Below are 24,023 nucleotides of genomic sequence, written 5' to 3'. Positions count from 1 at the left end.
ACATATTTAAGCAACAGCAGACTTATTGAGTATGGTAGACGTATGAGCGACCCCTTTTTAAAGGCTCTCTCCTCTTTTCAGGAGTATATGGAATATATCCCTCAGAGGGAACATCCGATTTGCTACCCTGAGAATTTTGAAGCTCTGTTCGCCCATATAGAGGTGGACAAGATCTCCGGTGATTTAATTAAAAAAAATTCTACTCCCGCGGCTAAATTTAATGAGATTTTTGGCCAGGTCTTGCTCTCGAATCAAGCTATTTTCACAGATGGATCTACTAATATGAGGGAGGTAAATTCCTCTGGCTTCTCAGTTGTTTCGCAGTCCGGCGAGGTATTGTTCAGTGCATCCTCCTTTGGCTTCCTTTCCTCCTTTACGGTGGAATCAATGGCTATCCTAAAAGCCCTTCAGATCTGTGAGGAACATGAATGGTCTGAGGCCTTTATTTTCTCGGACTCACTCTCTAACTTACTGGCTATCTCTTCTTGCTTTAAGCCTTCGCAGACCTCATTCTTGATATTAGAAATAAGAAACCTTCTGGTTAAATTTATAAAGAAGAACTGGAATATCAATCTTGTTTGGACCCCCTCGCACGTGGGCATTAAAGGGAATGAACTAGCAGATAGGGCCGCCAAGGCAGCGTGCAATGGCCCACGTGGAGATTTCAAAGAAATTTCTCATAGAGAGTTAAAGCGTTTATGGAAAAATGAAATTAACAAAGAATCAATAGAATGGTGTTTTGAAGAAAGGATCTTCAGAGGGTCTAGGTTTTTTTCATTCTTCTATGATCAGAATAACGTTGACTTTAAAAATGCATTGTTTGATGAATTTGTCATTAAGAGAAGGGCATTTACTTCTATTAATCGCTTGAGATGTGGACACTCGTCTCTTCATAATAGTTTGTTTAGATTCCTCATGGTGGATTCCCCGGACTGCCCTTATTGCGGAGAGTTGGAGACTCCAGAACATGTTTTCTGGACTTGCTTCAAATATGACGATCAACGTGTAACCTTGATAGAGGCTTTGTCTAGACTATTCGGTTATGGCCCCTACTCGTTAGAGTTTTTACTTCAGCTCCCTGTACCGGAAATGGCATTCATTCTGGAAAAGTTTATATGTTCATTGCCGATCTTTATATGATTAAGGACCCTCTTATTAGAATTTAACAGATTACTACACCTAAGGATGTTTGAAGGATTTGTACGAATAGACGCAATCGAGGTGTGCTCTGCCTCAACTTTGAGGCAATATTGGTTAATTTAGTTAGCGTTCAACTGATTACCATTGTTATCTGGGCGTAATTTTTTTAGAATTGAAAGTTTAAGTCTTAAGTCTTAATTTTAAAGTGCAACATGATAGGAAATTTCATAATTATTTATTTATTTGTTGTGCGATTTTTTTATTTTTTCATATAAAGATTCGAAAGGCGAGTCGAGTTATAATGTTTATAAGGTTTATGTTGTGTTTTAAGGAGGATCTTCCTCCTAATACTTATAGGGCTTTGCGCGCGGCTGCGTGGGTGTCATAACGATACTCCCACTCGAGATAGCTATGTTGAATAGGCCTGTAGCTTTAAATAAATGTAGATTAGAACTGGAGCACCTCTATTGAGGTGTGCGCGTGATATAACCTTAATATAAATATCCAATACTTAATCTGCGATTCAACCCATGTAAACAGGCCATATGGATTTCTCCCATGGTCACATTCCTTATATTTCAAAAAAAAAAAAAAAAAAAAAAAAAAAAATATTCACGCAGAGCAGCTATTATGTCACAGCAGTAGTTCACGGATCTTGCGAGAGATGGCGCGATGGCGCATGCAGCTGTGGGCAGTTTCGGGGTTGGCTACATTGTCTGGTTCCTACACAGCAATCGAACCAGGACAGATATACCTATGATACAGATATCTCGTTAGGCATTTTTACATTTTTTGCAATTATTACTAATTATTTTACAATCCCACCCTTCATTAGTACCTAAACTTTACTCCTGTAAAAGGATTTTGCGATCTATGAAGCCGTTTCAGAGAACGAGCTTTGAAAGATATGTGGTACAGATATCGCGTTAGGCATTTTTACAATTTTTTCAATTATTATTAATTATTTTACAATCCCACCCTTCATTCATACCTAAACTTTACTCCTGTAAAAGAATTTTGCGATCTATGAAGCCGTTTCAAAAAACGAGTTTTGACAGATATGTCGTACAGATGCCTCGTTAGACAAGGACAGATATCTCTCGTATTATTATTCCTTTCTCTATGTATGTAATTTGCATGCACCCATTTATTCCTCTCTCTCTCTCACTCTCTCTCTCTCTCTTTCTCTCTCTCTCTCTCTCTCTCGGTGAGTACCGTGTGTTGCTGTGTTACCTTGCTCCGTGTTTGGCGAACTCCACCTCTGCCGTAAGCTGCCTTTGGGCTGTTTTTGTTACAGGACAGAGCAGGTCTATTGTTGCTTGTCAGGATAGATATTGCATCTTCCTTTCCTTGCAACTGCTGTCCTGGATATCTCGAGGTATAGTGTCGCTGCTTTTTCTAACCTCACTTTTACCTCATCGATCTGGATCGACGTGTCTCTTGCTGCGCATGCTCCTGCTTTTCTCAGTTCTGCACATTTCTATCCCTGCACCTGGATTCATGCATGAGTTACCATCTGCGAACATCAAGTCATTCTGTCTTTTACCATCCGAGTGCTTCTAATTATACTGATACCATCTCGACAATCTTGTATCATCTGTGGGCTCTTGAGAGTACTATTATCATCTGGATTGTAGTACTGCATCTTTTTGGTTTGGCTCCTTACTTTCTCGTTGTACTATGCAGCGTGTTATACCTGAGTGCTACAGATGCAAGAAATCGATTGCGAATGCATTGGTTGAGTGTGAATGCAAAAAACAATTCCATCCTGGTTGCGTCAAGCCGTATTCTGTGACAAAATACGCGGACCATTGCTGCAAAGCTCTGGTGAAGCACTGTGACACACCGCTTACGCCGCAGGCCGAAAACAATTTTAATCTTGATATTATGACTACTCCTGTAAGTACCGGTGCTCAGGCACAGTCTCAATTACAGTCTCAGGGAGATATTAATTCACACGACCTTTTACTTTGAATATCTCAACAATTGACTGAGCAAATGAAGGTGTCAAATTCGAGATTTTCTACTTTTGTTGAGGAAACGAATGCGAGATTTAATGCTTTCGTCGAAGAGCAGCGGCGCACGAATAACGAACTGAATGACAAGCTTGACAGACTAAACAGCATTGCGAGCGGTGTCGAGCGGAACAGTCAGCGGATTGTTGAGTTGGAGCAACAGTGTAGTGCTTTTGTGGATGAGATTCGTAATTTAAGGAGCAACTGTGCCGGCTCTCACTCTACTACGCGGGCTCGGTCTGAGAATGAGTTAATTATCTCAGGTGTTCCTACCGCGATGTCTGTTACCCCCTTGGAGTGCGTTCGAAATGTATTTGCGATATTAGAAATCCCTGAGCTGTCGTGCCACGTTCTCAACGTTAGGGCCGTCGCTCGTAAGCCTCTGCCGCCGGTGGCTGGTGACCGATTGTTACCGACTTCTACCACGAGCTCTTATATTGTCACATTAGCTTCGGGCGCGGTACGTGACACTGTTATGTCCAAAAAACGGGCACGGCGTGTGCTTACGCAAAAGGAGGTCTGTGGTGGCAGCTCGGATCGGAACGTGCATATCAATGAACTGCTCCCTAAGGACACGTATGAATTGTTGAAGCACACGAAGCGTGTTGCTAAGGACAAGTCTTATCAGTATGTTTGGGTGAGGGGAGGTCGCATCCATGTGAAGCATTCGGATGGTGAGCCTGCAATTAAGATCGATTTAGCTGCGGACATTGATAAGCTCGTCTGACGTGCCCGTTCCGATCACTCATCGCCTTCCGTCCTGCATCGCGGCTCTATTTCGTGGTCCACTCAGTTTCACGTAGCTCAGTTTAATGCAAATTCTCTGCGGGCACATATTGATTATATCAGACTGTATCTCTCCACTAGTTTTTATCACATTATTTCAGTTTCTGAAACGTGGCTCAATGAGAGCATCTCAGATGTGACAGTGGCCCTAACTGACTACTTTTTGATCCGTCATGATAGAGTGGGACGGATGGGTGGTGGAGTGGCATGCTATGTGCATAAATCGCTCAAGGTTAAGATTATAGCTACCTCTGATAATGCCTGTGATAATCTACCTGAATATCTTCTCATCGAAGTACGTCTGTTAGATGGAGAATCGGTTTTATTTGCGTCCATTTATAGAAGACCTAAAGGTCTCCTCTTGTGCAATTTCGTTGAGTCATTGAGCCGATTCTCTCATCTCTATAAAAATATTATTATTGGTGGCGATCTTAATTGTAATCTATTATCGACTAATTTTGAAGCGCGTTATTTGCGTGAACTCATGTCCAGCTTATCACTACATATTGTGAACTCTGAATCAACTTATCATACGGCAACCTCAGATTCATGGCTTGATGTGTTGGTGGTAGATGACCTAGAAAAAGTGTTATCATTTACTAAATCTCAGAGTCCTTTTATTGCTGGACATGATGTCATTGCACTGTCTATGTTGCTCAACTGTGATCCGATAACTGAGCGTTCTATATCACGGCGAAATTACAGAGGCATTGACTGTTCGGTGTTCTCTGAACATCTTGGATCCATCGCTAGCTCTGTGCGGTCTGAAATTGATGAGGTGATTAATGACGCGAACGTTGAAAGATTCTGTGAGGTGCTATCCGGTAACCTGCTAAGGGCACTGGATACATTTGCCCCAATTCGTGTATTCACAATCAGGAAGCCTCCAGTGCGGTGGCTCACCGATGATCTCAAGACCCGGATGCGTGTTTGCAATCAATTATATAAGCAGGCAAAACGTTCTGGCAGTTTACTTGGCTACAACACCTATAGACTTTTTCGCAACCAACTGAATGCCGACATTAAACGTGCCAAAAGCAAATTTCAATTTGATTCTTTCAAAAACATTACTGATCCAGCAAAACTTTGGAGAGAGTTGGCTCGCCTTGGTCTTGTAAAATCAACCTTGGTTTCTCCTCTACATTTTTTCACACCAGATCAATTAAATTCTTTTTACATTTCAGTTTCTGCTGATTTGTTACCTTGCTCATACACTGATTTTATTTTTGCTATAGACCAGGTAGTTTGTCCATCCCATCGTCCAGAGTTTGTTTTCTCCACTATAACGCCAGACATGGTCCATAGACTCATTTCTGAAGGACCTCTTCATTCTTATGCGTCAGGGTCAGACGGCATACCTCTCTACATTTTGCGAATAGCTTGGCCTACAATTTCATCGTGTCTAACTACCTTATTCAACCGTTCATTGGAAACTTCTTCATTTCCATCTCAGTGGAAGCGAGCACTTATCCGTCCTCTCTCTAAGATCCGTATTCTTTCATCTCCGTCTGATACGCGACCAATAGCTAATCTGCCTGAATTGTCTAAAATTCTTGAGAGGATCGTTGCCACGCAGATCATGGACTATTTAATCAAGCATGATCTTATAAATCCAAGACAATCCGCATATCGTCCAAGTCACAGCACTCAGTCGGCAATTCTGCGTGTTAGTGATGACATTAAGAAGGCGATTGACAGTGGGCTGGTAACGATTATGGTCCTTTTTGATTTCAGTAAGGCGTTTGACACAGTCCCGCATCTTCAACTTCTGATTAAACTGAAAGAGTTAGGTTTTTCTGACCTTGTTCTTATGTGGATCTATTCATACTTAACGGGTCGTTCTCAGGCTGTGATCGATGATGCTGGTAATCTCTCGTCGTGGCTATTTACGTTATGTGGTGTACCTCAGGGCTCTGTGCTGGGTCCACCTTTATTTTTCCTGTACATTAATGATATAAGTAAGGTCTTGTTATATACAGAACACATGATGTGTGCCGATGACATCCAGATTTATCGTGCGTGTCCACCTTCTGACATTCTTCACAATCTTAACTTGATCTCTGTGGACGCTAATGCTATTTTCGATTATGCATCGGCAAACGGTCTGAAACTTAACCCTGCCAAATCTAAGGTTATAATATTTGGCAGTAGTAGAAATGTCAACAACTTTGATTTCAACCTTCTTCCTCCTATAATTGTTAACAACATACAAATACCATTTGTTAGTGAGGTGAAAAATCTTGGTGTTTGGTTTGAATCTAATCTCTCTTGGAGGAAGCATGTCATGCATGTTTTGCAAAAAGTTCACTGGGCGTTACACAAGCTGAAATTCAATAAAAACTTTCTCTCTACTGAGCTGAGGATTAAGCTTGTGACGACGTTAATTCTACCCTATTTAGATTATTGTTGCCTAGTCTATCATGGCTTGAGTGATGAACTGAACACCAGATTACAGAGACTAGTGAACTGCTGCATCAGATTCATATATAACTTGCGGCGGGATGAGCATATTACTCAGTATAGGCGTCGCTTGGGATGGCTTTTGGTGGAAGACAGAAGGCGGTACTTTCTCGGGTGTCAGATGTACCGGATACTTTATTTGTCTTCACCTTTGTACTTAAATGAACTTTTCACTCCACTCGACCCATTACTCAGAAGATCTGACCGACTTGCTGCTTTGTCTCCTCAAATCTTTCATATTCCTCCTCACAGAACCGTCACTTATAGAAATTCCTTCCAACTTTCTTCCATATATTTTTGGCATTCTCTTCCCGATGAAATTACATCTGCATCTTCTCTTGCATTATTCAAAAGCCTTCTTCGTGAGTATTTGCTTTCGTCTGAATCTGAGTAGTGGGTCCTTTGGACTTTTGTTCTTGTGAATTGCTGTATTATTGTATTTTTTCTTTGTAGTTATTTGATTTTCTTTTCGTAGCGTTATTCTCTTAGTTTTAAGTTGCGTTAATTTTTAAGGCGAGTTAGTTGTAAGTTAGTTTTAAGTGTGTATTGTTTGGGAGAGAGCATGAACATAAACATGTTCTATTTACATGTATTCAATGCATATTGTATTCATTCTTTGCCCTTTAGCTATTGCTTGGGCATAATAAAAATCAATCAATCAATCAATCAATCAATCAATCTCTCTCTCTCTCTCTCTCTCTCTCTCTCTCTCTCTCTCTCTCTCTCTCTCTCTCTCTCCCTCTTCCTCTCCCTCTCCCTCTTTCCCTCTCTCATTGCTGTCCCTCTCTCTCTTAGTACACTGGGTAGCGTACACTTAGTATGGTAAAATCAGGATTTTTTGGAATTCTAGGGTATATTTGAAGAAAGAAAAACGGTAATGTTATTTAGGACAAAAAACTCTGTTTATTATTTCGTTGATAAAATGTTGAGAAATATAAACAAAAATACATATATAAATGAAATACATGTTATTTTTTTATTGTTACTGTCGAAAGTAAATAAAATTACATATAAAACCGTAATGCAATTGAACATACATATTCATACACACGCACACGCAATCGCACGAGCACGATACGCATACGCACATAAATATATTATTTTTATTTTTTTTGTGGGCCCCAGGCCCCGTCCACGATGACGATGTCACGGACATGGGACTTCTCCAGGATCATGCTCCTATTACTTTGTACTAACAATAAGAATAATTCTGCATAAATTTTTATTTTGTGCCTTTATATCATGTGTATTTTTCAAGTAAATTGCATTTGCAGAATTTATGCGATGGAAGATGTATATACACACACACACACACAACACACACACACACACACACACACACACACACACACACACACACACACTACGTTAACGCGAGCGTTACTTCTGTAGTAACTTACGATATATCACTCGTTTACGCGGAGTAAATTATCGTAAGTTACTACAAAATCCCGTTTACGCGAAGGAATTATCGTAAATTACTACAGTAGAAGTAACGCTCGCGTAAACGTAGTAACAGACTCACACACACCATGTGTTTATATGGGGCGTTCCACGCCAAATCAGACACCATTTGGGTTTTGCATCTTCGATTTTTTTGAAAATTTTTTATGTTATGGTATTGGTTGAAAGAGGCCTCCATGATTTTTTTCAAATTTTTTTGTCGAACCGTTTTCAAAATATCGATTTTTGAAAAATTACGTTATTTTTTTTTAAACGCCCATAAATTTACGAAACATGGGCCAAATGGAACGTTTTTTTTTTTAAAATTTTTTTTTTAATTTTTTTAACTGTATTTTTATAAGATTTTGAAATTTTTGACACAAATTTTTGATTTACAAAAAACACGTACTGATCAATTTTCTCCAAAATTTTTTGTAAAAAACTATCATCGATTTCACAACTTTTAAGCCTAAATTTATAATGAGATAATAACGGGATCTATTTTTTTTTTCGATTTTTTTAATTTCCATCTTTTATTTATCCGTGCTGAAAAATATCTGAAAAGAAAAAATAATTTACACAGGAACTACAATTAATAATTATCTAAGACATAGTGATTACTTACTAAATAGTTTACAAATTGATTTCAGAAAAAAATACAGTGAAATTAAAGCGTTTATTATTTATGCTTGATAAATTTTTTTTTATTAAGTAGCGTTTATTTTTACACGTTTAAATATTTTAAAAATTCGAGATTCAACAGATGATGAAAATTGTTTAAATCTCAAAGTGCCTTCTCCGTCTGGAATTACACAATGATATTTCTGCGTTCCTGTTATTGTCTTAGCTCTAATATATCGCTTGTCTAATGATTCTTTGCTCTGAATATAATATTTGTTAGAGAAGAATTGCGCATAGATATTTGGCAAAAAATTTAATTTTATCGCCCAGTTATATAGTTCTTGAAAAGTTGAGATTTGTTCGTCATATGGAAGTTGAAGACTTGCTCGTGCCGCTATTCTCTTAACAGTTCCTTCTACTCCATCACAAGGACCTTTGCCATGAGCTGTTGCAAAATAATGCCATTCAGCCAAAGTCTTCTTCATGAAAATTAAGATTTACAAAATTTTTATAATTTTTAAATTGTTGAAATGCTCCGTCGGAAAATTTGCCAAATATCTATGCGCAATTCTTCTCTAACGAAGATTATATTCAGAGCAAAGAATCATTAGACAAGCGATATATTAGAGCTAAGACAATAACAGGAACGCAGAAATATCATTGTGTAATTCCAGACGGAGAAGGCACTTGGAGATTTAAACAATTTTCATCATCTGTTGAATCTCGAATTTTTAAAATATTTAAACGTGTAAAAAAATAAACGCTACTTAATAAAAAAAAAATTTATCAAGCATAAATAATAAACGCTTTAATTTCACTGTATTTTTTTCTGAAATCAATTTGTAAACTATTTAGTAAGTAATCACTATGTTTTAGATAATTATTAATAGTAGTTCCTGTGTAAACTATTTTTTCTTTTCAGATATTTTTCAGCACGGATAAATAAAAGATGAAAATTAAAAAATGGAAAAAAAATATAGATCCCGTTATTATCTCATTATAAATTTAGGCTTAAAAATTGTGAAATCGATGATTTTTTTACAAAAAATTTTGGAGAAAATCGATCAGTACGTGTTTTTTGTAAATCAAAAATTTTTGTCAAGAAGAACCTCGCACAAAAACCTATGGAAATGGGTTCTCGGCGAATTTGTTTGAAACTTTAGGAAAATGTTGTTCATGTCATCTTGATCAAAAGTTCTCATGGCAACAACTCTCTTTAAAACAGAATTTTTGCTCCAGGAGACCTCAAAGATGGATATTTTATCACGCGATCACAGATGATTTTACCCATTCAGCTTTTAGAATAATGATTGTGTGTGTGTATTGCATAACCCGCATAAAACCTGAGAACAAAATCGGTCCTTTTCAGGGCCATAATAATGTGCAAAATCCGATCGCGCAACCTTCTTGCGGTGCACATTGGATATAACGCTAATCCCGACGGTGCATACTGTTATTACTGTTATTCATCAATACATTAAGTTATTAGGTTTTATGGGTTATGCAATACAAACACAAACACACACAATCATTATTCTGAAAGCTGAATGGGTAAAATCATCTGTGATCGCGTGATAAAATATCCATCTTTGAGGTCTCCTGGAGCTAAAATACTGCTTTAAAGAGAGTTGTTGCCATGAGAACTTTTGATCAGGATGACATGATCATTTTCCCAAAGTTTCAGACAAATTCGCCGAGAACCCATTTCCATAGGTTTTTGTGCGGGGTCCTTTGAAAATCTTATAGAAACACAATTTGAAAAATTTTTTTGATATTTTTTATCAAAAGTGTTTAAAAAAAAAATTGAAAAAAAACGTCCCATTTTTTTGGCCCATTTTTCGTAAAGTTATAGGCGTTTAAAAAGAAATAACGTAATTTTTCAAAAATCGATATTTTGAAAATGGTTTGACAAAAAAATTTGAAAAAAATCATGGAGGCCTCTTTCAACTAATACTATAACATAAAAAATTTTCAAAAAAATCGGAGTTGCAAAACCCAAATGGTGTCCGATTTGGCGCGGTACGCCCTATATGTATATCTTCCATCGCGTAAATTCTACAAATGAACTTTGCTTGAAAAATACTTGTGATATAAAAGGCACAAAAGAAATTTATGCAAAATTATTCTTAGTACAAAGTAATCGGAGCATGATCCTGGAGACATTCCGTGTCCGCGATATCGTCATTGTGGACGAGGCTCCGGGCCCAGAGAACAAATAATCGTATTATACAAACGATAGACCCCCGATATTGTCGTACAAAATGTATGTGTACCTATCCCTATAGCTTCTTCTCCTCTCTATATTATAATGAAAGAAACGTATCCGACTGAAAAAGGCCCGTTTAGCGAGATAGGAAACCGATGCCAGTCTCACGCGAAAAGCGAACGTCGAATTTATAACACAATGGCTGTGTTCGGGAAGCGCGCTATTAGTGCTATTGCATCATTCTATCTTTATCGCTCATTAGGTGTAAAACAAGGATAAAATAAGCAAATAGCACTAATAGCGTCTTCCCGAACGCACCTAATAAATTAATATTTAGCATCTCTATCGAATTTCTATCAAAAAACGAGACAGGTCATTTTTTTGTTTTCTAAGAAAATTCAATCACTCTCTCTAACCGAATTTCACTAATATCTAAACGTCAGAAACGCACGTGGTCCGAGTTAGCACAGGTCCGACAGATTTCTTTCTATAGACGGCATAGTTGCCAAAATATATTTCATGAAAAGAAAATTAATCTACAAAAATCAAATAATATTATAAGCATTGCACAAAAAAATATACACGAAGAATGTATTTTGAGAATCAGAAAAATTAAAAAAACGCGACAAAGTTTTTTCCCTCCGGATGAAATTCCAACGTGCGCTTCTAAGGTCAACGCGCATCCTTTGCTAAACGAATGAATTCATACACGTTTTGCAGCCAGATTTTTATTGACGTGATACAAACGGGTGTACATCTGAGCCTCAATAAAGCGCAAGTTTAATCGTAAATCAGTTATGCGAAGATCTTAAATCTTATATTTGTCAATAAAGTTATAAAATCCGCAAATAATGCGAAAATTTGCGCATTGTCCCTTGTGATCGAATATAAATAAATCGCGTTGCTTCGCTAATGATCGGATGAACACTTTCTCAAAAACGCAACAAAATATTTGCTCCACGAAATAAGCTCGCACAAATCGCATCTGACAAAACTGAAATTTAGCAATTATATATAAAATCATAAAGCTATAAATTAGTTTTTGTTTTTAACAAAAGAAATTGAGACACGTAGCGATAAAATTGAATGAATTTCCAACACGATAAAGATAAGTTTAATAATTTTTTTTTACGGTTTTCGTTTCTTTTTTAACAAATAAAGATATTAAAAAAAATCAAAATAAAGTAATATGTAACAAAAGTTTCTCTTGGAGTAAATTTTTAAAAGGAGGAAGCAAGTTTGAAAGAATAATATGATGAATCAATATTCTCTGAATACATATAGAAACCATTCAATTTTTTCCCGACGCGTTGTGGAAAATATGACGGCTCCGTATAATCGTTAATTACCGCGAGACATATGCTAACGAACCGTCGTAAGCAAATTCCTCGAAACGTTCGCTACAAGAGAAAACGAAAACAATTTTGGGACAAGAACGGAAGTGTTCGTTTGATCGTCATCGTTTTCGTTTTTAAGCCGAAAAGTTGTACGTACTCCACTAAGATAAATCATAATTATTCTTGATATCAGCATTCGCGGCATCCTAAAGTCCCGATGGATAAAAACTAAATACTTAGTAGCATCCGAGTTTGATTTAGTCGGGCAACGTGAACACAGTTACACGTTTGCCCGTCTCTGTGAAAAAAAATGCGACGATCACCTTTTTTCTTTCTTTTCAAGTACTTGTAAACTATAAATGTATAAAAACGATTAGGTACTCGCCGCGATGGAAAGAAAGTAACACAATACAATTTCTTTATGATCCTCGAAATCAAATCTGTTTGGATTTCTAAGCACAAGGAAAAACATCTTCTTTGCTTATGTATTATTCGACAAAGCAATGATACTCTTCATGGAGTGCAGCAACGGCTGTCGCATACTAACAATGGAAACGAAGACGAGGGCGAAAACGGATAAAAGATTGAAAAGCGCACTCGGAAGGGAAATGAAAGCACCGCGAGCTTCCCCTTCTCGACGGTCCTTCGACTTTATTCGCGAGGAAACGATACTTTACGCAAATATCCAGTATTCTGTATACAATCATAATTAGCTAATCATCCGTCGACGAAACATATCGCTCGCGTTAAAACAGCCGCTTCGGCGTAAACTGCACACGTTATGCAGTTATAGATAATTAACAAACTGAATAAAAATCTTAATTATTAATATCATTATGTTATAATAATTAAGATTTTTATTCAGTTTGTTATCTGTACTGTTCATCAGCTGCGTTACCCTCTACTCTGATGCTAAGACTGAGTGTATATTTTTCTATATAAAGACAGAATAAAATTAGTTATTTAAATCAATACTATATAAATTTAATATTTATTGCATTTGTTATAGAAGTTATTGTTTTACCCCATCAAGAATGGATCGATAGATCCTTTGAAATAGTTTTACATCATTCATTTACATTACAAGAAAAAAATTATTTGAGGTGCAAGAGATGCAGTAAATTGCCAAGCCGCGTCAATATATACTATGTATACTAATTCACATTCTCAATTGTGCTACTGTTATTATTTGTCATCAGACAATTATAAACATACACATAATAATTAGATAGATATTATATATATATACGCACATGTGTGCATAAGAATATATGTAATTTATAAAAAGCGGGTGCTTATCAGCCTTGATACGTTACTGCTTTCTGCGGACGGCCAGAAAGCATTTTCAGGTTCAGGCCGTATTGCTAAAGAATCCAAGACGCGGCAACGCCGCGCGGCGTTGCCGCGTTTATAGCATATGTCTCTCTACCGTGCGTCCGTGTGAGCAATTCAGTGGTGTGTGTACGTGTACGGACATCACCACTTCATAGAATCTGAAATTAGTTGGTAACACTGAAACCGGAGTTTCGCGTTGTCACCACGCGAGGTCTCCAATATCAGTTCGGCCTTTGCTTTTAGTTGACAGAGTTGACATTACCGACGTCGAGGAAGTTCGGCCTTAGCTTTAGCATCCCCTTAACTGTATTTCTATAAGATTTTCAAAGTTTTGACACAAATTTTTGATTTACAAAAAACACGTACTGATCGATTTTCTCCAAAATTGTTTGTAAAAAACTATCATCGATTTCACAACTTTTAAGCCTAAATTTATAATGAGATAATAACGGAATCTGTTTTTTTTTTTCGATCTTTTAATTTCTATTTTTTATTTATCCGTGCTGAAAAATATCTGAAAAGAAAAAATAATTTACACAGGAACTACTATTAATAATTATCTAAGACATAGTGATTACTTACTAAATAGTTTACAAATTGATTTCAGAAAAAAATACAGTGAAATTACAGCGTTTATTATTTATGCTTGATAAATTTTTTTTTATTAAGTAGCGTTTATTTTTTTACACGTTTAAATATTTTAAAAATTCGAGATTCAACAGATGATGAAAATTGTTTAATCGAACGTGAGAAGAATAATCGACTGTGATTGGTCAATTTCTTAAAGATTACGGCTTAAATCAACGGTTACGGCTATTATAAACCAACCCTAAATCTCAAAGTGCCTTCTCCGTCTGGAATTACACAATGATATTTCTGCGTTCCTGTTATTGTCTTAGCTCTAATATATCGCTTGTCTAATGATTCTTTGCTCTGAATATAATCTTTGTTAGAGAAGAATTGCGCATAGGCCGTATTGCTAAAGAATCCAAGACGCGGCAACGCCGCGCGGCGTTGCCGCGTCTATAGCATATGTCTCTCCACCGTGCGTCCGTGTGAGCAATTCAGTGGTGTGTGTACGTGTACGGACATACACCACTTCATAGAACCTGAAATTAGTTGGTGACACTGAAACCGGAGTTTCGCGTTGTCACCACGCGAGGTCTCTAATATCAGTTCGGCCTTTGCTTTTAGTTGACAGAGTTGACATTACCGACGTCGAGGAAGTTCGGCCTTAGCTTTAGCATCCCCTCTTTATGGCCTTACAATTATGACTAAAATTTTGTTACGTGCAATGGCCTTTAGAATCGATTTCACAGTCTCCGATTAATGTGATCCTCCGAATAAACTCACCATCTCTTTCTACCTGTCCCGTGAAATTGGCCCTTAGGACCACTTCGACCAAGCTCTGATTAATTTAATCGTTGATTAATCCATTGGAAATGATCAATCGCATTTATTCATTAAGCAGATTGGCAAATGTGGTCATTTTCAATTGACTAATCAACGATTATAATGGTCCCTTTATGCACACGAGATGCGAAAACGCTTGCCGCGTGGCAAAAAGCGACGCGGTAGCCATTAAACTTGTTGTCCTTATGGAAAAGCGACTCGTTGATTGGTTACCGCGTCACTTTTTATCGCGCGGCAAACGTTTCCGCATCCCATATGCAGGAGACATAAGGCCCCCGCACAATGAAAAATATAAATGAAAAATATATGTCGCATATCTCACTTCAGTATACGTACATTAAAGTGAGATGCAACATGCCTTATTCCTTATTCCATTATCTTATTCCTTATTTTTCTCATTGTGTCTGAGCCCTAAGGAATCAGGAATAAAACTGGATGTACAATAAAAAACACAGGCAACAGAAACAGGGAATAGATTTTTAACTTATCGGAAAAACCGTGTGTCAATGCTGCATCAGCTTTATTTCTGAAGTTTGATTCTTGAATTTATTCACAAGAGAAATGTATGCAAAAATTTTGATCTTACAGAAACGTTGCAAGTTCATTAGTTAAAAGTTATGCGATAGCCATTAATCGACTTGCAATTTTTCTCTAAGAACATTTGCGCATACGTTTCTCTTACAAATGAATTCAAGAATCGAGCGCAATCCTTAGTCCTAATCGCAAATGTCTGTTCCTTATTGCTTATATTTTTCATCGTGCTTTTAGCCATCTAAAGTTAGCTGCATTCCAAGATTTCTGCAGCATGTAACGTATCCTATCGGGGCTGCGTTTCAAAATTCACTCTGAGTAACTATAAAATCTATAGTTACGTCACGCATATACTGTAGCATTTTAATTAACTAAAGTGAATTTTGGAACGCAACCCTCTGGAAATCAGAACTGCAAATTTCAGTTATAGCTAGGCACACACAACTTGTTATCCCCGTGTGTACGATAAAGAGAGAATTAGAGCTCTTATACGAATAGCGCAAACTTTATCTTGTCCACTGTCATTTTTTTATAAGCTATGATCGTTTAAGAGAATAAATAAAGACAGGATACATAAGAACGAATCACAGACCGGGGCTTAGGTAAAAAAATTGTTGCAATTAATTTTACTGTAGTAATATCTGAAATTATCAAAATTTATTCACAGCAGAACTACAAGGTTAATATAATATAAGTACAATACAATATAAACACAAAGTTATTAGAACTAACATATTACAGAAGTATTTTTTCGACTTACAAGCGACTCAAAAATGAATCGACAGAATCGAAGGTAGCGCGACGATAAGCGACATCCTTCGTGACGACGAAGGGCAAAAAGGTCGACAGTATATGCCGAAGAAAGATATCGCGCTCGGACAATTGAGGAAATATATAACGCAAATAGGACGTCGAATAACACGAATCTCTACGACGATTAAATTATGTATTTAAAAATAATCATTAAGAATAAAATTAAGTAATAAAAGTAAGAATAAGAACTATTTGAAGCAAAATACTAAAAGATAAAGATATATATATATGCCGGATTGGTAATAACTTTAATAAATATATTATGTGGTAATGACACGAATACAATCCAAGTAAACCTTCCGACATAATAGACATTTGTAATCAAGAAACCGTTGCTTGCAATCACTGCAAATACATAGGTGTCCGCACGGCACAAATACATGAGTGGCAGGTGTACTCCGGCACGTACAACACGCACCCCGTTCGTTTGACGCGGACACCGGACACCGGACACCTGACGGAGCAGGATGAAAAGGTAAGTCATTTTGTTCATCGTCGAAACCAAGAGCACCGTAATCATCTTCCGGTATATCAAAAATACGTTCATCTGTCAACACAGAAAAAGTTTATTACTAACTAATAATAATATTAATGAAATATGAGTCAAAATGTAAATACGCACATACCTTCGTTATTCATTACAGTGCCATTTCTCTCACTCTCAGACAGAATCGAGTCTATCCTTGCGATCATTTCGTTTACTCTTGTGAGCAGCATGTCCTCCGATCTTCTATTTTCTTCATCTATTTTTGCGATCATTTCGTTTGCTCTTGTGAGCAGCATGTCCTCCGATCTTCTACTTTCTTCAATGCTTGCAATTTCTGAAATAATGATAAATCACAATCAATACACACTAGGCTAAAAAAATAATATCGTATTCTATTGCAATAGAAGATCTATCGACTGTTTACACGGCGGCTTTTAATGCAATTCAGTAACTACCGTATACTATCTGATACAAAACTTTTTTTCTTTTGATTACAACGATTATCTAAATATAAACCTATTTTTATACTCGAAACATTTGAAACAAGCTTTGATATATATAGTACATAATAATTAACAATAATGAATAATAAGAAATATGAAAAAAACATACAGTGTTAATAACTTGTAAACATACTGCGCGTCAATGATTCTTTTCTTGAGGTAAGGAGAGAACATAAAAATTTTTGTGATTTTAATAGAAGTAACCAATAGCGTCCTAGACTTTTATGTTCCCTTCTTACCTCAGGGAAGAAATCATTGACGCGCAGCGTACATGCACGCACATACCTTCATTTATAATCTCATTTTTCTCGTTTCAAATAGGTTCGATATGTGCGATTAGTTCCTGCGTTCCTTCTTCTTCATCAGTATTCACAGTCTCTAAAATAATGAAAAAATCACAATAAATACGCAGCAGATTAGAGAAAAATACATCATCACTACTATTAGAAACTTTATGGTATAAGATTTTCTTTTAGTTAAATAATACGTTAAACAATTAGATATCATCATTATCGCATCTGCGATAAATGATTAAAACAAGTTATTTCTTACCTTCTCGAATTAGATGTGGTCTTCTTGTAAGTCTACCACGTCGTCCGCGACGGCTAGGAGGCCTGCCGCGACTCCTCCTCCCTCTACCCGTTTGTCCAGCATTCTGACTAAGTCTCTGGATGTCTTCAAATGCAGCTATTAAAATAATAAATAAGTAAGTATATAAGTGAACACATATATTTATGTATGGAGGGGTAAAAATCATAGTGGGTATAAGTCAAATTTTTCGAGATATTGACTCGTGTGTATATATGCAATCTATACAGTATATAAATTGCATCTATGCACACGAGTCAATATTTTAAAAATTTTGAATTACACCGCTATGACTACTTTTACCTTTCCATATATTTATGATGATACATTAGGGCTTTTCTTTGCCTCAAATGAGTGCTGTTATTTTATAAAACTTATGAATACGAGCTTGTATAAACATCCAAATAAGTCGCAACTGATTTCTATTATTATTTTGGAATCAACACTTTAAATCTAAGCGTAAACCAAAACATGTTTGTATCGCTATTATTGTTCATTGTAAAGAATGAAAAGTGTTTGCGCAAAATCAATTGCGCTAATAAATAAGTGACTTTAAGTAGATAAATAATTGATAACTCATGCGAATCACTTTGAACCGAATATTAGAAAAATACAATCTTTCTACCTCTTTGCATGTTGCGGCCGCGTCTAACATGCCTTCCGCGACCACGTGGTAATATCCTATTTGTTCTTCCAACATCGTCCAATAGCGGCATCAAATCGGCAGTAACTGTCATTCCTGATAATGTCAATTGAATTTAAGAAATTAATTAAAAATGAAAAATATATAATAAAATCGGAACAGAATATTGCAGTAGAAGCTTTATTGTATATATTACATCAAAAGATACAATGATAGAATAAAGCCTTAATTATGTCCACTAGAAATCGCTCTGAGATCTCGGGCAGAGAAAGAATTAACCAATAGCGTTGGCTAAATTGTTTAAATGTGATTGGTCAATTCTTTCGGCGTCCGAGATCTCGCAGCGATTTCTGGCATCGTGGACATAAGGCTTAAAAAAGATTATTATACTAATTGTAATAACAATAATAATGAATAATAAAAAATATATAAAAACAGACAGTATTAATAACATTATGTGTACATGCACACATACCTTCATTTATAATCTCACTTCTCTCGTTTCCATTTCCAATAGATTCGACACGAGTGATTAGTACCTGCGTTCTTCTGTTTTCTTCCTCATCAGTTTCTAAAATAATAAAAAAAAATCACAATAAATACACACTAGAAAAATGACATCATGGTTATTACTGGAAGCTATTTGGTACGAGATTTTAGCTTAACAACTAGAGATCGGATCGCGGTGCCGTTTTTTCCTATTCCAATCGTGGGCTAGCGCTCGAACTTCGTGAGAAGCAGTACCGTCTACGCTGCGTCGGTCTAGCCGGTGTACCGTAACAAAGAAGGCAACGTCGCCTATAGTATAAAAATATTTATAATTATATATATATTTTTTTTATTGAAATTGAAATATTTTTGTACTCTACGCGACGGTGCTACATTACACCACCAGACCGGGGCGACGTAGACGGTACTTCTTCCCACGGCGCTCGGTTGCTTGCACGCATTTGAAGTGAGGAAAACGGCACTGCGATTCGGTCTCTGTAAATAACACATTAAACATTAGATATCATCATTATCGCATCAGCGATAAAATTGAATGATAAAAACGTGTTTCTTACCTTCTCGAATTTGATTTTGATTTGATGAACTTGCAAGTCTACCGCGTCGTCCGCGACGGCTAGGAGGCCTGCCGCGACTCCTCCTCCCTCTACCCGCTAGTCCAGCATTCTGACTGAGTGTCGGAATGTCTTCAGATCCAGCTATTAAAATAATAAATAAGTAAGTAAATAAATAAATACATATTTACATACATATTCTTATGATATAATACATTATTGGATGTTCTTTGCCTTAAATAAGTGCCGTTATTTTACAAAATTTATGAATACGCGCTTGTATAAACATACAAGGCTATAAACATACAAGTGGAGTAGCCTGCGCCTATATCACATGCTGAAAATCAACAGGATGTAATACGCACTACAGACGAAATATCAAATGGACAAAGATTTTCACGGAATTTAACGTTACGAATAAATCGCGAAATCATTGCGTAATGAGAAAAACTACAAATTCGAAATTGACGACGAGAAATAATTAAACTTGTGAGTGACGACTGTGATTTTCTAAAGTATTATACAGTAGATATCGGGGGGAATTTAGATATAAATTAAGAGTTTTCTTCATGTAAAAACCAATTCAGACAATCTTTTCCGCGCATTCACAATTAAATTACAGCATTTTTTCCTTTCTCTCTATGACAAATAAGAAGTATATAATTATGTGTGAAAGTAGTTATCAATCTTAAATGAGATTAATATTAGGAATAATTTTATTAACATCTTGCAACATATTATATTAGGTAATTGGTACATTTGTATGTAATTAAGTTAGTTTTATTTGCTTTTCTTTAATAGATATCCAGTAGCGGCTACAAAGATGTCTTATGTCGTTATGAGAAGCCTTATCAATAGGGAACAATTACGTCAAAGACCGGAAACACCGCAAACCATTGCCGAACTTTATTTATTGTTAATAAATTATCAACCAGTTCAACACATTTTTAAAGGAACTGTGGTATCAGATGAAGGATATAGAGCCGTCATTTTCACAAGTGACGCTCTGTTGGATGCTTTAGTAAAAAGTAAAGAAATTTATATGGATGGAACATTTTCGGTAAGCAATATTTGAGATTTGATATTATTTAAGATGAGTAATAACAACAAGAAACAAGAAATAAAGCAAAAAAATGCCAAAATATGTAAGATTTAAAAAAATTTACATTTTTGTGTGCAGGTGGTTCGTAGAGTACCATCCTTTGCGCAATTGTACACCATCCACATACGATATATGGATACGGTAAGTTGAATGTGATTTTCTCATGAAATGTGAATTTTCAATCAAATTATTTTCGCCTGGAATTTAATATGATATGTCTATTTATTTTAGGGTGTAGCTGTCCTCTTTGCGTTGTGCGAAAAACGCACGATGAACGTGTACAATGCAATTTGGCGAAAATTGAAGGAGTTACGTTCAGATGCATTGCAAGAAGTGCGATCAGTCATGAGCGACTATGAACGCGCGGCAATGACGGTTGCAAGGGAGATTTTCCCGAACTCGCGACTAACTGGCTGCTGGTTTCACTTCAATCAGGTACATACATATAAAATTTTTATAATAGAAGCCAAAACGAAATATTTAGTAAACTTGCTTTTTTCAATTTGTTTGCTTGTTAGTTTATATTTTATATTTTACTCTTTGTTTAGGCCGTATTAAGACGTTGGAGAGCCTTAGGATTAACGGCAGCTCCAAGAAAGATTCTCGGTCTTACCATGGCCTTACCGTTGGCTCCGGTTAATATGTTCGAGCAAGGATTGCAAATAATCCAAGAAGAAGCCGATATGATATCGGCAGAGTATCCTGCTGTGTTGCAATTCACCGTCTATTTGAGACGTACTTGGCTACCCTTAAAAGATAAAATCTCAACTTTTGGTACGTCCATACGGACCAATAATTTAGTGGAAAATTTTCATTATGTGATTTCTCGCAAACTTGGAATTTATCCAAATATTTGGAATTTTCTCCGTATGTATTGCTTATTATTGCTACGCTTTTTGTACATTACCGCCTAAATATATTTTTATGATTATGGACTTTTGCAGACAATCTAAGTGATTTGATCACCGACCAAGAAATTAATATTGCAAGACTGGCAGATGGACTTAGTGTGAAGAGAGTACGCGTTCGATAAAATACGATTCGCGACAAACGCATTGCGGAGGCACAATCTTCATTGAACTCAGGAAGGTAATACACATTTTATTTTATTTAGACAATTTTACGATAAAAAATAACGGTCGTACTTTTACAATTTTACAGTAGTTTCTTGAGTCATATGTTTATTAAATGTCTGTATAATTTCTTTTATTCTTTAAACTTATATATTCTACATTGTTATAGGTATTCATTGAAAGAATTTTTTTTGGCGCTCAGTAATGCAGCACATTTACCTGAAGAAAATATTGGTTTGTTTCAAAATTTATATTACATCATATTTTAAATATTACATATTGGTATATAATAATTTTAAAATATAGAAATATACATGTGTATTAAGTGCTTTTCATTTAACGACTTAAGTCGATACAAGCGTCATTCTGTCTTTTTTCAACATCTAGCGAACAACAAAGATAGAGTGACGCTTGTGTCGACTTGAGTCGACATAAATATATATATATATATATATATATATATATTGCTATATTATTAAATTATTATATACCAATATATAACTGGAAAACTCCCATTATATCAGATAAAGAAAAAGAGAAAATAAATTTGTTTTGCAGATTTACAGAATATTTACGATACAGATAATCAAGAAATGGCAGACGGCAATTTGTTTGACGCGCATACAGGTTTTTTTGTTCCTCATTTAACTCGATTTGTTAAATTCTACATGTGTCTTGACAATTATGTCGTACTATTTTTTACGAGTTTCATATAATATCTTATTTGTATATTCTATTATTTATTATATTCCTTCCATTTTGTTCAAAATTTCTTATTTTTTGTTCAATATCTTGCATTTTATTAATTGTTCTATTTATTATTTACAGTGGAGCAGCCTGCGGTGGAGCGGAGAGCCTATATCACATGCTGAAAATTAACAGGATGTAATACGCACTACCGACAAAATATCAAATGGACACAGATTTTCACGGAATAACTTCGCAAATGGTACGATTACAGATAAATTTTACCTTTCTAATAAAATTTACGAGCCCTTTTTCTTTTCCAACTCGTTATAATTCAGAAATCATCAATTTTCAATAAAAAAAAGTTGATTCCAAAATAATACGAAAAATCACGCGTTACGGCACACTATGTACGTTTGGGCTGCGTTTGAAAACTTCACTCGAGTGCACATCAGCGTCGCGTCCTGTCCTTGTTCAATTTTTAGTAACAAAGATAGAACGACGCGGTATGCACCCGAGTAAAGTTTTCGGATGCAGCCCAAACGTCCGCAACGCGTAATTTTTCTTATTATTTTGGAATCAACTTTTTCTTATTGAAAATATCAATGATTTCCGAATTATAACGAATTGGAAAAGAAAAAGGGCTCGTAAGTCTTATTAGAAGGGTAAAATTCATCTGTAGTCGTACCGTTTGCGAAGTTATTCCGTGAAAATCTTTGTCCATTTGATATTTCGTCTGTAGTGCGTATTACATCCTGTTGATTTTCAGCATGTGATATAGACGCAGGCTACTCCACTTGTATGTTTATAGCCTTGTATGTTTATACAAGCGCGTATTCATAAATTTTGTAAAATAACGGCACTTATTTAAGGCAAAGAACATCCAATAATGTATTATATCATAAGAATATGTATGTAAATATGTATTTATTTATTTACTTACTTATTTATTATTTTAATAGCTGGATCTGAAGACATTCGGACACTCAGTCAGAATGCTGGACTAGCGGGTAGAGGGAGGAAAAGTCGCGGCAGGCCTCCTAGCCGTCGCGGACGACGCGGTAAACTTGCAAGTTCATCAAATCAAAATCAAATTCGAGAAGGTAAGAAACACGTTTTTATCATTCAATTTTATCGCTGATGCGATAATGATGATATCTAATGTTTAATGTGTTATTTACAGAGACCGAATCGCGGTGCCGTTTTCCTCACTTCAAATGCGTGCAAGCGACCGAGCGCCGTGGGAAGAAGTACCGTCTACGTCGCCCCGGTCTGGCGGTGTAATGTAGCACCGACGCGTAGAGTACAAAAATATTTCAATTTCAATAAAAAAAATATATATATAATTATAAATATTTTTATACTATAGGCGACGTTGCCCTCTTTGTTACGTAACACCGGCTAGACCGACGCAGCGTAGACGGTACTGCTTCTCACAAAGTTCGAGCGCTAGCCCACGATTGGAATAGGAAAAAACGGCACCGCGATCCGATCTCTAGTTGTTAAGCTAAAATCTCGTACCAAATAGCTTCCAGTAATAACCATGATGTCATTTTTCTAGTGTGTATTTATTGTGATTTTTTTTTATTATTTTAGAAACTGATGAGGAAGAAAACAGAAGAACGCAGGTACTAATCACTCGTGTCGAATCTATTGGAAATGGAAACAAGAGAAGTGAGATTATAAATGAAGGTATGTGTGCATGTACACATAATGCTATTAATACTGTCTGTTTTTATATATTTTTTATTATTCATTATTATATTGTTATTACAATTA

The 24,023-nt window shown here is 36.1% G+C and overlaps 1 protein-coding gene and 1 pseudogene across 1 annotated transcript; one reads left to right on the top strand and one right to left on the bottom strand.

Moving 5' to 3' along the window:
* Positions 1–16,783: 16,783 nt before the first annotated feature.
* On the bottom strand, positions 16,784–19,463 carry LOC143896761 (uncharacterized). Its single transcript, XM_077404775.1, has 6 exons — positions 19,386–19,463; positions 18,797–18,892; positions 18,304–18,417; positions 17,643–17,777; positions 17,376–17,468; positions 16,784–16,921 (listed from the first exon to the last, which is right to left on the bottom strand). The coding sequence occupies exons 3-5, from the start codon at positions 18,413–18,415 to the stop codon at positions 17,404–17,406; spliced, it is 312 nt and encodes a 103-aa protein (XP_077260901.1). The 5' UTR covers positions 18,416–18,417; positions 18,797–18,892; positions 19,386–19,463; the 3' UTR covers positions 16,784–16,921; positions 17,376–17,403.
* Positions 19,464–19,510: 47 nt separating this feature from the next.
* LOC143896759 (uncharacterized) lies at positions 19,511–21,821 on the top strand (annotated as a pseudogene).
* The last annotated feature ends 2,202 nt before the right edge of the window (positions 21,822–24,023 follow it).

Source organism: Temnothorax americanus, unplaced genomic scaffold (genome assembly GCF_048541705.1).
Source record: "Temnothorax americanus isolate GAGA-0224 unplaced genomic scaffold, ASM4854170v1 Scaffold198, whole genome shotgun sequence".
Classification (NCBI taxonomy): domain Eukaryota; kingdom Metazoa; phylum Arthropoda; class Insecta; order Hymenoptera; family Formicidae; genus Temnothorax; species Temnothorax americanus.
This window is presented reverse-complemented; position numbering and strand designations above follow the sequence as displayed.